The following is a 16,404-nucleotide window of genomic DNA, read 5'->3' on the forward strand; positions in this document are numbered from 1 at the left end:
TACACATTGCATAATTAGAACAATGTACTCATACATTTACTGAAGAATTTATCATTTCCTTTTGGTGAAAACTTTGGAAATCCTAGCATTTTAAAAATATATAGTACATTATTATCTACATCACTATGTTGTGATGTTTCTTGAGTGGTATTTTAAAACTCTGCAGTTTGGGCCTGCAGAGGTGGTTTGGGGTTAAAAGCATTTATTACTCTTGCAGAGGACCTAAGTTCAGCTCCCAGCACCCATACTAGTCACTGCACAATACACACAGTTCAATGGGGTCTAATAATCTCTCCTGGCTTCCAAGGTACACACGCACGTGTGCATGTACACACACACACACACGAAAAGAGAAGAAAGAAAAAGATTAAAACAGACTACAGCTTGTATATATTATATATATATATATATATATATATATATATATATATATATATATATATATATATATATATATATATATATATCTTAATGTGGGTATCTGTACATGTGTACCTGTGTGAACATGGACCAGAGGAAAACACTCTCTTTCCTAATGGCTTTCTAGTTGATATTTGAGATAGTTGGACTGTTACCCCAGTACTGGGGTTACAGATCCCCACACCTGGCTTTTTATGTGGATGCTGGAGATCCAAACTCAGGACCTCATTGCTTACACAGCAGGCTTTATCAGTGAGCCATCTCTCCACCCTCACCCTGCACATTTTCTGACATGCAACTTTTTGTAATAGCAAATTTCACAACAAGTGATACCTTTAAATGCATAAAAGCTAAGCCTGGTCCTTATTGGCTCAAAAGAAGTCTATGAATTTAAAAACAACAGTAGGGAACGGAGAGATGCCTCAGTGGTTAAGAACACTTACTGTTCTTTCAGAGGAAGTGGGTTCAATTCCCAGCACCTATATGGTAGTTCAGAATTACCTGTAATTACAGTTCCAGAGGAATCTGATGTCTTCTGACTTCCTTGAACACCAAGCATGCATATGATACCCATACAGACATGCAGTCAAAATACAAATAAAAGGAATAAATCTAATTTTTAAAATTCATGTAGGAGATGCATTAAAAAAGGATGGTGATGAGTTTCATTAACTATTGGGCTTATTTGTACAGGCATGTAGCCCTGGCTGCTTGAGGGAACAAAGTAAAAGGATTTACAATTCTAGGTCTACTTACGCAACTACTTGTAAGGTCAAGTCCAGGCCAAATGCCTAGTGAGCATCTTTTTCAAAGTTAAAATAAAATAAAGACAAGCACAAGAAACAGCACAGGGAAATGGGAACACTTGAGTTCTGGGAATTCCAAGGTAAAGGAGGCATCAGCCATCTCATGCCTCCCCACATGTTCTCCTGTACTTCAGCCTGCAAACTGGGACTTCAGTGTGCCTGTGGGAAAAGGACATAATGATCCAACCCATCTACACAGACTGTCCAGTCCTCTGCTATGGGCAGGAACATGTATGTCATCTTCAGGTCTACCCCACAACCTCCCTGGATTCATGCTGAGGCCCATGGTCTTACTTTTAAATGTCAACAGCACTGGCACTGCAGATAGCCACAGGCCTGCATTTCACTGTGGCCCAGGCCTTGGCATCTACATTTATCAGTCTGTGTTTCCAGTACTCATTAGCTAAATCACAACCTCCTTTTTTAAAACTCGAAACATCCTCTTCCTTTGAAATGTTTACTTATTTGACCATCTAGTAGATAGTTGTTTTATAGACAAAGCAGTCTTAAATTCCTTAATAAGCATATTTGCGGTAGATATTAAGATTCTAAGGCAGTGGTTTTCAACTTTTCTAATGGTGAGACTCAAAAATAGTTCCTCATGTTGTGGTGACCCCCAACAATAAAATTATTTTTTTGGTACTGATATGAGTCATAATGTAAACATTTGATATTTGGCCCCTATGAAAAGGTAGTTTGATTCCCCACAGGGGTCTCGACAGGTTGAGAGTCACTGCTTAAGGAGCAGTGTGGGTGGGACTGCTCTTTCTGGCCTAATGTAAAAAAATTTTTGCATACAAGAAGATGAACAGGATCAAGGAAAGTAGCATGACACAGTGACCAGATTCTGCAACAAAACAAAATGTAGGGTTTCAGTACCTTTCCTAAAATGCTAATTGGGGCAGACTAGTTAAGGGAAAACAAGAAATATCTCCTGGAGACTGAGGAATGTACATGTGGAGAAAAGCATGGAGAAGGGAGAATAATGCAAGGCCATTCAGGCAGTGACTTCTGCTGCTGTTTCCAGCTGAGGCTCATGGCCAGCTTTATTTCTATGCAGTAAGGGGACGTTTACATTCTTTAATAGTCAGATAAACTACCACATACATAACAGTTATAGAAATTGATGGTAGTGGAGAGCAAGAGAAAGAAACCATGTTAGAGCTGGCACCTGCATTGGTCACTAAACAGCTGGTCTGGTCTAGCCCAAGGGCTGTTCAAGGGTGACAGAGCAGAGGGAGCAAGAAGGCAGTTTTATATAAGGTAACCAAGGCAGAGAACTTTCTTGAAAATCATGCAGGGCTATCTTGGTGTGAAGAGTACTATCAGGGTCCCACAATGGCCACAAAAATTAAGGTGTTCCTTCACCTATATTACAGTCTGCCAGCTACATAGCAGAATAGCCAAGGAGGCTAAAATATTTATCCAATAATCTTTATTTATCTAATACAAAAATGATAAGCAAAAGTCGTAAAACACTAGTTTGGTTTTGTATCCAAGGTTTCAATTCATCTGGATACAAGTTTTAGTTAATTATTCACATCTACATTCTGGTCATAGGAGAATGACTTAAATTTCTGGCCATGCCATGTGGTGCTGGTGGGGAAAGATGCCCAAAGAGACCTGCCCTCCACAGTACAGAACAGGTGGGCCATAGACACACAAAGGCCTGTTTGCCACCATGCAACACAACACAGGAGGAGGAGACCCAGAGACCAGCCCACTGCCATGCCACACCAGTGGGCTTTAGATACCTAGAGGCCAGCTTACTGCCATGCAACTCAGTAGCAAGATCACACAGAGGCCCACCATCCACGTGTCCCACCTGCATTGGGAGTCACTACAATATGCAAGTATGTGGTTGGCAGATGGAAGAGAAAGAGAAGCAGAAAAGTATGAGCATTATGAAGAGAGACTGAAATGGAAACCCAAGGGTGGAGAGGAATAGCTTTTTGTGAGTAGCCCCTACCACCTGTAGCCATGGTGAAGTTGCAGGTTGTGCATCTGCTGTGGCATGCAAGGTTCAGAGTTGATATCTGTGTCTCATATTACTACTAGAGACCATGGGGATGTACCAGGTCTGGGCAGCCACCTAGGACCACATACATATCCAAGGGCTATGCAGAACTAGCCCTTCCTCTCACTGGCTGTAGAACTTTAGAGAGCTGCCCCAGATCTTAAAATTGTCAGTACTTGGGGAAGCAGGCCCTATACCTCACAACACAGTGGAGCCAGCGTCATTGGGGGGAGGGGGGAGCACAGGTGAGCCAGCCCAAAAGCAGGTGTGTGGGAGAGCTGACCCTACCACCCATCTGCTGTGAGGTGACTCAGGGATGGAGATAATGTCCTCCCCACCTCTCCCTCACCCCTTTCCACTTTATGGGGGTCATGAGAGCATGACAGCTTGTCCCCATCCATCACTGGCTGCAGCATTTGAGAGAGTGGACCAAGCACCTTGACTGGGCAGCACAATGGAGCTGGCTCTGGAGATGTGGGTATGGGTAAGCTGGCCCTGAGGGCAGGAGAGCTAACCTTGCTTCCGGCTGGTAACAACATTGGGTGGCCTAGCTGGAACAGTGCCGGAGAGACTGCCCTGGTGGTGTGGATGCAGGAGGGCTGGCAGGCTGACCAGCTTAGCTACCACCCAGGCCCAATTCCAGGGCTCTGAGTTGCCCCACTTCAATATCTACATGATGTGTGAACTTTTGGAATTTGTGAAGGGACTGATCGTACAGATCCAAAGCTGTGGGATCTCCATGACACAGGACAACAACAGAATAACTGGGAGAAGTTCCAGTGAGGATCCAATACTGATGGTGTGACAGAAGCCAGAGACCTTGACCCAGACCAATTACACATGCAATTGGAGATGTGTAGATGGGTGTATACTATGAGACACACTGGTACACTACAGCTTCCACAACTAGATGTTTTCCATGCTTTGTTTTGCTTTTAATTTCTGTGTTTTTTATTTTCTCTTGAGTGAGAGGTTGCAAAGAGGACTGATATGAGGGGAGGGGAAATAATTGGAACTGAGGTGCATGATGTGAAACACAAAAAAATCAATAAAAAGTTGAAATATGAAAAAATATTTCCATCCTTTGCTCATTTGTAAAAATCCAAGAGTCATATCAAAATGAAACAAGAGTAAGATCATAAGTAAGGGTAAAATGCTTTCAGTCATTCAAAACTTTTAGGGGTATGGGAATTTCATTCAGTAGGGTACCTGGCAAGTATGTAGTTCTGGGTTTAAGCTTTAGCACTGCAAACATACAAATAAATGAACAAATAATTTCAGCCCAAATACAAGTATGGGTGCACAATTTACAACCAGATAAGTCAGGGTTGTCTCTGCTTTTGTATTTTCCCCCACCAAAGGCAAGTAGGTATACTGTAGACACCCTGGCAGAAAGCAAGCAAGCAAGCAAACAAAACTCCAAAAATGAAACAGTGGCTATGAAGGTAGCATGTTGCTGTGAGAACATAACACTCAGTTGACTCCAGCTTATGGCAAGAATAATGAGGTTTTCTGACAAAATCACCAGCCAGGAATTTAAATAAGTTTGGTACAATTGTTTCTAAATTATCAAGAGCCATTTATTCTGACCCAGTAAGGGGATTTGTATCAGCTTGCGCACATTTCTTAAAATAAGTATTCTAATTTTAACTTGATAGAATCTCTAAGGAGTCATCTAGATCACAAGACATAGTTTGAACCCAAGCCAGCAACAATAGTGCTTATGTTAGCTGTTGGAATAATCCCTGTGACCTGATGTTACCAAAAGATCAGATGGACATTATATGGCTAGTTCAGTACTCAGTGACACAGATGAGGCTTCAGAGCTGTTTAGAATAAAAAGGAACTAATCCAGAAGGACGCACTTAGAAGCAATTTAACAAAAATTATTTAACTTTTTATATGCAATGTTCTATGAGATGCTAATAAAGAGAAAGCAGTACTTGCATGGTACACATCTGGAAATGTACCAAAGGCATCAGGCATCCCCTTGCCCACTCCAAAATGGCTCATGCTTTCTGTCTCATAACCACTCACTCATATGCTTGTTTAGAGTCACACATGTGGAGACAGCTGCACAACAGCTCTTCCCCACTAGTGATAACTGCCTCTCCCCTCACCAAAATGTACAGCTTTCATAAATCTAGTCTATGTCAGGAGCCTGGCATGATGGTTCATGCCTGAAATGTCAGCATTTAAGAAAGAGGATTATTGTACATTTGAGGCCAGCATGGGCTACATAGTAAGTTCAAGGCCAGCCTGGCTTAGTACAAATCTTTTTTAAAAAGTCATAAGCGCAAGTGTTCATGAGGCATGTTTAATCCTGCATTGGAGTGGTGTACCAAGTGAAGGAAGAATGTGAAATATAGAAGCATTCCTGGCGTATCCTCAGACACAACTGTTTTACAGCTTCAAACAATATGACAGACTCAGTTTTTTCATGCCTTGCCAAGTGAACCCTCTCTAGTGTCCTAGAAGTCCGGACATCAGCATTCAATGCAGACTTAATAGCTTTGACTGAGTCTATTCAGTTACATTGGCTGTCAGGCCAGCATTTCTCCATAAAGGCTCAGAATATCAAGAAGACTCTCTGCCTCTAGCAGCTGACTGTTCACTCATCAAACCGGTGCATGCCCTCAGCTGCCAACGTCCATGTCCATATTACACACCCATTTTCCTCATGTTTTTGAGGGATGCTCTCTGAGCACAACCTCTCCATGTGTATAATACTAGATCACTCCCTTTTCATTTAATCAAAAAGATCACTCTCAGCTCTCCCCTCATGCCATGTCCCACATGCCATTCCTATTGCTAGAAATAAATTACATGTCTGTATTCTTTTCCCCACTCAGCTGCCATCCCCCTCATGTTCTTTTTAGAAGCGGATATGTAGGAAAGTTGTGTACATTCACAACCTCCATTCTGTTAGTCATACGTTAGCCAGGGTCGCTTCACCAGTGCTCTAATACATGTACACCAGTGGCCTTTACAATTCAATACCTTTAATCTCCAGTAGCATTTCAGACAGATGAAGTGTTCTTTTTTCCTGGAAAATATTTTCCTTGTATGGCTTTCTACATCTCTACCACTTCACGCTGTCTCCTTGTACCTTTCTGTTCCGGGCCTTGTACCCCTTCTCACCAGGCTCAATCTTCAGGATTCTTATCGGTTACATCATCTTGTGTAGTGTATATAAACATTTATATGTTTTATTCTAATAGTGTTATCTCATTCAGGTCTATTTTCTGAATGTCTGACTTGCTTAAAATTAAGTTTATTCTTTAACGATTCCATAGATGTACATATAGCCTTCTGACTGTTCTACTACTATCTTTTATTTCTCTCCCTCTCCTATATACTCCCCTACTAATTGGCCACATTCATGGCTTTTGTTATGTTTGTGAGTGACCCAATGAGTTTGATAAAGACCATCTTTGTGATCACAGATTGGAGCTATCCTATCCACTGGATCCTGATCAGCTCAGCATTGGGTACCACCTAAAGAAAATGGCTCCCTCTTCCAGAATCTATCAGTAAATTATAGTTCTGCAGTAAGAGGTAAGGCCTATAAGTTTTTCCTTGGTTTTTCCTTCCATGAGCCCCTCTCCAATTCAGATGTTAATTTTCAACCAAGGTTCTGCCTGTGAAATCTGCTTTTTGCTTATAACCGGAACACCTTTCCAAGCTGATTTGGGTGACCAAGAGGGTAGCACAACAATAAAGTATTTGCCTAGCATGCTCTAGATTGTAAGGTTTGCTCTAGAAATGATAAAAGTTTTTTTTTTAAAAAGACAAAAAGACAAAACCTAATAGGGAGAGGCTGAGTTAAGTCTAATATGGAAGCTTTCTCTATGCTGATGAAAACTCACATGGTAGCAGGGTAGACAGCTGTCAGATCAGGGGCAGAACACCCAACAGAGATAAACATTCAGAGATGAGGTCACACTGAAATATGGGACACCTGAAGTCCAAATATGTACTACCAACAGGAGAAAAGATCTTTCAGGGGATTAAAAAGAAATGTAAAATGGCAGTAACATAGTGACTTTCAAAAGATTAGTGATATTTTTCCTGCTGCTATGCTCAAATCAAAGTCTACAGTATATGAATAAAATAGGTTGTCTAATTGGAGAAAACATATTATAAATCCATGTATACACATATGCACAATAAATTGTTTTCCAATGTATACACTATAAATTGACTGTAAAATAACTAAGCCAAACATTTTGGTTCCTAAATTATGCTAAAGAAGTTTTCTAAAAGATCCTACTTTTGTTTTTTTAGAAACTATGATTGAGTAGTGTAAAAGGTGATAAAACTACTAAGTCTTTTTCCTTTGTTTTGTTGTATCCAGATGGTATGCAGAAAGGAATTAGACTTACTACTTCATGGCTCAAATACATGTTATCGCCCACGAGTCCATCTTAGTTGAAACTGCATGTTGCAGTACATGTTTTAAAAGTTTGTGTTCACATGCAAACAAAGTGTGTGTGCATACATATCTACAGTACATACCTGTGTGTGCATAGGTGCATATGCATGTGTCTGAATAGTCTACTTCTGAATGGCTTATGTGCCCTACACTTGGAAACATCTAAAAGCTTTGGAGATATTATAGCAAATGCCATGTTTTAAGACAAAAATCCCCATTCTTTTCAGTGAAGCCCCTTGCTTTAAACCACTCTTCAATCTCCCCTCCTACTTGCCATTACCCATGATCACCCATGGGAGGCAGAATGCAGCAGAGCTACTTAGCCCTAGAGATCACCAGGCTATTTTGAACCCAATATAGGTTTGAAATTTAGAGGCCTCTCTGTAGAAAGCTATGGCAGCCCAGATAATGACAGGCTAACTCAGTCTAAAAAATTATTTCGACATTGCTATATTAACTTAAAACACAAAGGAAATGGAACTATCTGCATCTTGCTGTCCCTGTCCTAGTGTAAGGAAATAGAGGGAAATGTCTGTGAAGCTCGGTCTCTGGGGAAAAAAACTAAAACATTTTCCCGCAGAGAGCAAGGAAAATGAACTCTTGAATCTGGTTCAGCATTCTTAAACAGGCAGCAGTGGGAGGAGATAAAGTCTAGCTTTGAGCAGTCATATCACAGAGGGCAAGCCATTCTAGGGTAGTATAAACTCCTGTCAGCCTGTAGGCTGCATGATGAGTGACCAATGGAGCCAATAATATGCCATATATTCTACAGAAATGGCAACAAGTCAAGGAGCTTGCCAAAGCTTACATCATTCACTCCACTAGAAAGGAAAAACCACGTGGGCCATTATAATCACTTAGAGCTTAAACTTTGGGAAGTTTCATTTAGAGCACATGAAACAGCAGGGCTTGGGGAAGATGGGGACCAAAGCAAAGAAGTCCTTTCCAAGCACAAAGATTGCTCTCCCTGCTTCTTCTCTGTTAAAAGAAACAAACAAAACAAACAAAAGCATAAGCAGTGCTCAAGCAAACCAAGCTGTCCCAGAAAGGTGGGATGTGTCTGATGCTGGCAAGTAAGATGGAAAGCAGATTAAACTAAGCCACAGGGAAACAGAAGCTTCATGAACACTAAGTTCATCATGTTCTGGAACTGAAGCTAAATAGATGACATCAGATTTATTCTTCCCCACTGTGCTCATCCCCGAATACCTGCTCACTGAAGAAACCAGTGCACTGATCATGCCATTAACTTTTTTTCCTCTCATGTGGTGTTTTCTTGTTACACTCATTAGGTCAGGTGGATTATAGCAATTGCTCTACTATGGACAGATTCAGCTCTAGGATATCAAGCTATCATGATCTGTAGGAACACTGGTCGAGCTGGCAGGACTAGTTATGAGTCAAAAGAGATTAAATAAACCGGGTCTGCAGTGCATACAAGACAGATTGTACTTTACAATCCCAAGGATGGAGGAGTGAAAATAATGTTTATGTTCTTGATAAAGTCAGACCTATTCTATTTGCTTTTGTGTGTGAGAGAGTTTTCCTGTCCTCCTGTAGAAGAGGGAAAGAATGGATACCATGTCAGATATGTGCCAAGAAAGCAGGGAAAAACACAAGATATGTAAAAAATCCTTATCTGAGGATGGTCCCACAGTCTTCCCCAAAAAGCAGTTAAAGGATAAACATTCCTGCCACAAAAATCTAGAAATGCTAATTACTATGGTATAAGATGTAAAGAGAAGACTTTGGATAATGAAACATGAGGGCTGAAAGCCTCCTTGTTCTGATCACTCAGGAATGCCCATGCCATACAGGCATGGGAGAAACTAGATCAACTCCCAAAAGGGCCTCCCTCTTATGCTGATGTTTCAGGATCACCCTGACAGCAAGGCCCCTGCTGAAGAAGTCTGAATCATCTTTTCAGATCAACACAGATGAGCCAGAGCTAAAGACCAGGTCTCAGGCCTTCAGAGTTTGATACTGAGGTACCACCAACCTTCTCAAATGGAACTAACTGAAGGACTTCCAGTTACTGCTTAGTGTAGGGCAGACACCTAACTGCTTTCACTGTGCCAATTCTCAGTGTCCACAATAACCCCATGAAGGCATGGAGGCAGAACAGCCCTGGCATTAGCATAGCATCAGAAACTGTAAGTGGCAACTTCAGGATGTGAGCTGAGTGCAAGCAGTTGCAACAGCCCCACTTCTTAACCACAATAGCATGCTGCTGCCTGCTCTAAGTCCTCATAAAAGCTATAGGGGTAGAAGGGAGTGGGCAATAGCATCCTCTTTGTGAAGGAGGAGGAGGGAAAGAAGGAGGAATGACCAAAGCTCAGCAACCAGTATGGTGCTGAAGATGGGTTTGAATCTTGTCTGTGGACCCCATGTTCTGTGTTCAAACTCAGAAACTGAGAAATCTGTTCCAGAAGGCAGCAAAATGTCTCTGCGCTACTTTAAATATAAGGAAGTGGCTAACATCAAGCCTCTCAAAACTACAGCAATGGTTTTTTTTAAAGCAATCTTTCCTAAAAATACCTACATATTATTTTCCCCCAAAAGACAATGGAATGAAAGCCTACTCCCTACCCTCACCATAACCAACAGCAGTTAAGCTGTTTGCACTTACACTTTAAATGCCGGGAGGTAGGAGTATATTGAGATGCTGCTCAGGTTATACACAAAAGGCAGGTGTTTCCTGATATCTGTAGTTGCCCAGCCACTAAAATATGTATTCAGTAGGCCCTGGTCCCCACCTGAAAGAAAACACACAAACAAAAAGGAACTATGGTTTATAAACCTCTAAGGCAGTTCAGGAATTTTACAGAAATATATGGGAATCTTAAAAGATATACTAATTCTGTTTTAAATAATAAATTCCAAGTTATATCCTTTAGGATATCTTTAGAGTAAATGGCTATTTTTTCTGACTTATTTTCAACAAATACCTAAGTAACAGCTCTACATTATGTCATACATTTTACCAGCTACTGTGGAGCCAATGTGAATAAGGCACATATCATTGTCTTTACAAGGATCTAGACTGGAATAGTAGATGCAGATACTAACAAGTTAAAGTCAATAAAAATGATCAAAGATGAGGCAAAGGTACAGAAGAAAAGGGGACAAGTGTTAGAGCGACACATGGGTGTGGCTAAGAGAACGTTTCCAAGGGGAAGCTGTGCTTGACCTAAGACTGAGGTCTACGGGGGAGTATTTGACAGACTCAGGAGAGAAGAGCAGCAGAAGGGGATTGGAACAGGGCAGAAACAGCACACACTCAGCACAGAGACAGGCAGGAGCACACAGAAGTGGCCTAAGAGAAGGGATTCTAGCATGGTAAATGGTTCCATGGAACTAGAAGAATCACAGCACATCAGTTTTCAGATGAGATTTTAGAAAGAAAAAGAAGGAAAAAGCAAAAGCTGGCAAGTTAGAATACAGACTTGTCTTCTGGGGCCCCCAACTTCTGGCTTGTCATTCCTTGGTGATTTCCCTTTGGAAAGAAGGGCCTCACTTTCTGGGGAAGGCATGAAGTCCAGTAACTTCAAGGGCTAAGAAGGCATTTTACTATATAATTATTGCTGACCTTAGCTAGCATGGTAACAAACCATCAGGGGTGTGTTGCTGACCTGGTCTCTGGCTAAGTAGTAGCCATTCATAGCTGAGGCTAAAGTTATCCATGAAGTAGTAAAGTACCCTTAGGGGCCTGGATTCCATGCCTTCCTTAGAAAGTGAAGACATGACCATTTATTTTATAGGATAAGAATCTGGGCATAGTGGCTTTTGCCTGTAATCCCAACCTTTTGCCTATAATTCCCCAACTGGGGAAACTAAGGTAGAAGGATTGCTATGCATTTAAAGGCCTGCATTCCTAGGCTACATAGTGAATTCCAGGCTAGGCTAGTCTATATAGTGAGACCCTGACTTAAAAATAAATATAAACAAACAAGAAAGGCAAACAAGAAAACAAACAAATCTAAAAAGCTAAACATCTGACCTACGTCCTAAATAAACTGGTAAGCAAAACTATCTGAAAACACAGTCTTCCTTTGAGTCCAGTAGTTTTTTGTTTTAGCTTCTGAGAGTTCAGAAAATACATTTAGAACCAGAATCTTGAGTAGACCCATGGAGTGTGTGGGCTGGGGGGAACAAATGGCGTGGGTGTGTGATGTAGGGAGACACATGGGATCTGTGTGTATATGGTGTGGGGAGACACATAGGGTGAGTGTGTGTGTGGTGGGGGTGATGGATGAAATAAGCATCCTCTTAAGTGTACATCTGCATATTTCAATCCTGTCCTGGGTCTGCTTTGTGTCCAGATCCAGTATTCTTTTTCATCATTCAAAAAGTTCAATCGGTAGTCTATCTGTGCTATTTGGTTTCCTTTGGAAGAGAAGATTTAAAAACTATGAATATCTGAGCAACTTTAAGAAAAAGTAAGGGCATTGTATTTAAAATGTGCCTGATCCCCACTATGTATATCATATTCTTTCCAAATACCATCCATCCAATTGATAGAGCCATGACATTCATTGAGGGATCGTCTATAAACAAGTTTCTCTGTATTAGAAGCCTCTGACCAGTACCATTCCTCAATGAACAATGAAATGAAAATAAGAAATGGAATAGAGTATGGTTCACTGTTTCAAAGATGCAATGGAGCGAATGGTTATGGTCCTCAAATGTACATGTTGAAAACTTAATGTCTAAGAGGAACTGAATTTATATCATAAAAGGGTGGTCCAAGAAACCCTTCATCCCTTCCACTACTTCAGATTACAGGAAAAGAATGGTGTGTGAGAGCAGAATGCCACGTCTCTGTAGACAATCTGCCTTTGTCTTGACCTTGGCCTTCCTTGTCTCTAGAACTAAGAAATAAATTTCTACTATTCATAGGCCCATAATCAATAGTATTCCTAAACTCTATAATGAAAGATCAATACAAAAGGTGTTCCTATCTGTATAGACAAACATGTATTCTAAGGCACAGGCTTAAAACCCAAAAACTATACCATTCTGAGGCTTACTTTCAGTTTTACAAAGATCAGCAAAATGTAGGTGATACAGACACTAATGGTGAAGAACAGGGGTCTGAAGTCTTACTAATTTTCTTTTTCACATAGTTTTCAAAACAAAGACTGAGGAAATGTGCTTAACACCTGTACTTATTACAGTGCAGAATTAGAAATAGCCAGATGCCATTCAATAGATATGTAAATATAACCATATTTAGAATATCACTCAGAACAAAGGAGGCAACTACTCATGCATAGGACTTGGATAAGTCTCAAGAAAACTAATGCAGCATGTTTCCATTTATACAATGTCCTGGAAGTGATAAAACCATAGAGGACATATTTGTTGCTGCCAAGAATAGGAAAGAAAAGGGAGGAAGCTATGGCTGTTAAGTGTATTATGAGGCCTGTTCTGTTCTTGACTGTGGTAGTGGTCACGACAAAGTATACATGCATTAAAATGGAATAGAAACCTATCCATACAGACATATAAGTCAGGGCAGAAGTAAAACTGATGAATTTGTAATAATCTTGGTGGGCTGAATCAATGTTAAATTCCTTAGTTTAGTATTGTACTATAACTATATAGGATTTTGCCACTGAGGGAGATGAATGAATGGTATAGAAACTCTCTATTATTTCTTATAGCAATGTATGAATTTACAATTTATTCATAGTAAAAAATAATGCAAATACAAATGCAAATACAAAAATATGAAAGTTAACAAGGGTCAATGTAATTCAAATGCAAAATACAATAAGAAACTGTTGGTCATTTTGATTCTAAATTCCACAAGGACAAAGAGTTTGGCTGGTTTTGCTTATCTCTGTCACCTCTCTAGATTACAGAATGTCCTAAATACAGAAAGACTATTTCCTAAATAGATGCAAAAACCTTCAAGATATTCAAGAACCTTCTCCACAGCAGCGAAGCTTGTGTAACATCATGCCTTGAGGGATAGTAAATTAAGCTACTAATCCCACACTGTTATTAATGAGTGATTAATGATTGCCATTAACACCAACATAAAGGCAGTCTACATAGCTACATACATTGTGATTATAACTAAGACATAAACATTAAACATACAGGAATAAAAAAATGAAAAAAATCATTATATTAGGGGATTGGTACTATAGATGTTTCTCTCTCATTTTCCATGTATTATTTTTATTGGGCTTGGTCTGCTGCTATGCATTCTGATGCTAATTATTGGCCCGAAGATCTATTTGCTGCCCAGAGGTGCACATTCTCAAGTACACCTGATCTTGTTGTATAAACCTTGCTCTATCAATTTAAAGTTGATGGGTTAATAAAAAATGCTAAACTTGGGATTTGTCAGAAGAGAGAGAGAGGCGGAGTTTGGCAGGCCTGGGATGGGGTGGGGGGACCCTGAGGCAGAGAGAAAGGGAGAGAGGAGACAGTACTGGAGGAGGAAATAGGAAGAAGAGGTTGAGATGCATTAGCATGGAGAGAAGAACATGGCCAGATCAGCATAGATGAAGAGAAGTAGCCCAGATAGGAGTGATTAAAGCAGATGGCCTGGTATGGGGGCTGGAAGTGCTAAGGATAGTTTAAACGGTTATTATCTGCTGAGTCCCAGGTAAAATGAGGCTATTTTAAAATACAACAGGTGACTGTGTCTTTATTGATTATGATAGTGGGTTAGATAATACTGCCATAATAATTATATAATTTAATAATAAACATTATTAGCAATTTTGTTTACTACAACAATTTTAGTAATTCAAAAATTGCCAGTACGAAGGGGCAGGGATGAGAATTGTCCTAAAACCTTTCTAAGCATTCTTATTATCAACAGAAATATATACATGCAGATGATAAAACATATTAATAATTAATCTCTACACATGCAATTTAAGAGCATGAATGTTCCCATCAGTGTTCTCTGTGAGGACACACCCATTCAATCTCATTGCCCTTCCCCCATAGGTAACTATAAAGCATTACCAAAAAAAAATTAATTCCACAGAGGCCTGACTAGCACTTCTCATGTCCGACTCTGGCCAATGTGAGCTTGGGAAACAGGAGTTGGAGCTCCTGGCCTTATGAAGCCACAAGCTGGTGGCCTATGGTCTTGAAAGGCTATTTCTGTTTACTGTCAGGCCCCCTGAAAACATTCATAGCTCATTAGCTAAGGGAAGACTGAGGGGCACTGGGACATCAGGAAACAGTAAGGACAAAAGACAATAAAATTGTCTTGGTGATTCAGTGGTGCACTTTATGCAGAAAAACCTGAAATGCTCAGAAAGTACTATGGCTACCAACTGTCATATATGACTACAACAAATCACTGTTTATCCAAAAACAGTGTATTAAAATAGAATTAAGTACTATTTAATGTTATGAGACAGTGTCTCATGTAGCCCAGACTGGCCTTGAACTTTCTTTGTAATCAAAGATGACCTTAAAAGTTCTGTTCTCTCTGTCTCCACCTCCCAAGCACTATGGTTATAGCTGTGCAGCATCACACCTGACTTCAGGCAATGCTTTTACTTAAACAGTCTGAAGATCCCAGTAATCTTTTTTTCAAACTCATAGTTTAGCACTTCAGTCAAGTAGATGCATGAATTTCAGAAAGATCTATATTTAGTATCAGTAAGACCACTCCCCCCCTTATAAAGAAACATTAAAATCACTGTTCAAAGTACAGTATGCATACAAATACTACAAAACACAAAGATGCCAAGAAGATTGCTGAATTTCCACTCATCATCATCATCATCCAGGATTTTGTCCAGTATTTTGTAGTCAGACTTAGACACAGCTTGATTTAATCAGACAGGTTAAGGCACTATTAATCTCAGATATCTCAGAACTGACAAACATGGTTTGCAGTGATCATCAGGACCTGTGATCTAGAAAGTCACAGTATGGCAGCATTGGTGGGGTAGCGAACAAAAAAAAAAAAAAAAAAAAAATCAACCAGGGACATGTGGCTCCAGTTTTGCAAACAAGAGCAAACACTCAATTTTGCACCATCCTTCCACTAGGCTGCCCAAAGCTGCCGACCTTACAGCCCCATAGCACTTGGACACATAAGGAGACATTGGTTCAATTGGTTTTATAAATCAGTGAGTATTGCCCTTGAAATCTGTACATGCGCCCAATGCTCTCTAGTTTCTGGGACTGCCCAATTTGTTGGTAGATTAATTAGTCATAGTCACAAGAGGAAGGCATAAATCAATTCTAAACTAAACATCAATCTCAGTATCTCTGCCATGAGAACATCACTGCCATCGTGCTCCTCACTTGTGACCCTAGTCCTGGTAGCATAGTTCTTACCCAAGCTTGATAGAAATGCAGAATGTTGAACCTCACCTATTTTACTGAATCAGTATCGATTTTCATTCCCATGCGATACGTGTGTGTGTGTGTCTCTGTGTGTGTGTGTGTGTGTGTGTGTGTGTGTGTGTGTATGAAAGTTGAGGAGCACTGATCTATATATCAATGGGTGTAACACAACTTTCATTTCTATATAAAACATGTAAAGTTTTGATGGTATAAGTATAATACACATGATAAATGAGAAGGGCCAACTCTCACATGGTTCCTAATGCAACAAGAGGGAAGAGGGCCATATATTAAGCAAACAAAGTTAAGAAAATTTTCAACTATTATCAGTCAGGTAATGAAGTTTACTCTCCAAAGCTGTTTTTTACATTATATCTGGAAGATACTGTCAC

The 16,404-nt window shown here is 40.2% G+C and overlaps 2 protein-coding genes across 4 annotated transcripts in view; one reads left to right on the forward strand and one right to left on the reverse strand.

Moving 5' to 3' along the window:
- Hltf (helicase like transcription factor) overlaps positions 1-16,404 on the forward strand; it is a 674,625-nt gene that overhangs the window by 74,554 nt on the left and 583,667 nt on the right. The gene's annotated exons all lie outside the window — the stretch shown is intronic.
- The window catches only part of Gyg1 (glycogenin 1), a 33,511-nt gene that overhangs the window by 3,618 nt on the left and 13,489 nt on the right, over positions 1-16,404 (reverse strand). For all 3 annotated transcript variants that reach the window (XM_051156964.1, XM_051156963.1, XM_051156965.1), the window contains exon 5: positions 10,308-10,434. In XM_051156964.1, coding sequence (XP_051012921.1) covers positions 10,308-10,434 — 127 coding nt within the window. The remainder of the gene's footprint in view (positions 1-10,307; positions 10,435-16,404) is intronic.

The sequence above is a fragment of the Acomys russatus genome, chromosome 15 (genome assembly GCF_903995435.1).
Source record: "Acomys russatus chromosome 15, mAcoRus1.1, whole genome shotgun sequence".
NCBI lineage: Eukaryota > Metazoa > Chordata > Mammalia > Rodentia > Muridae > Acomys > Acomys russatus.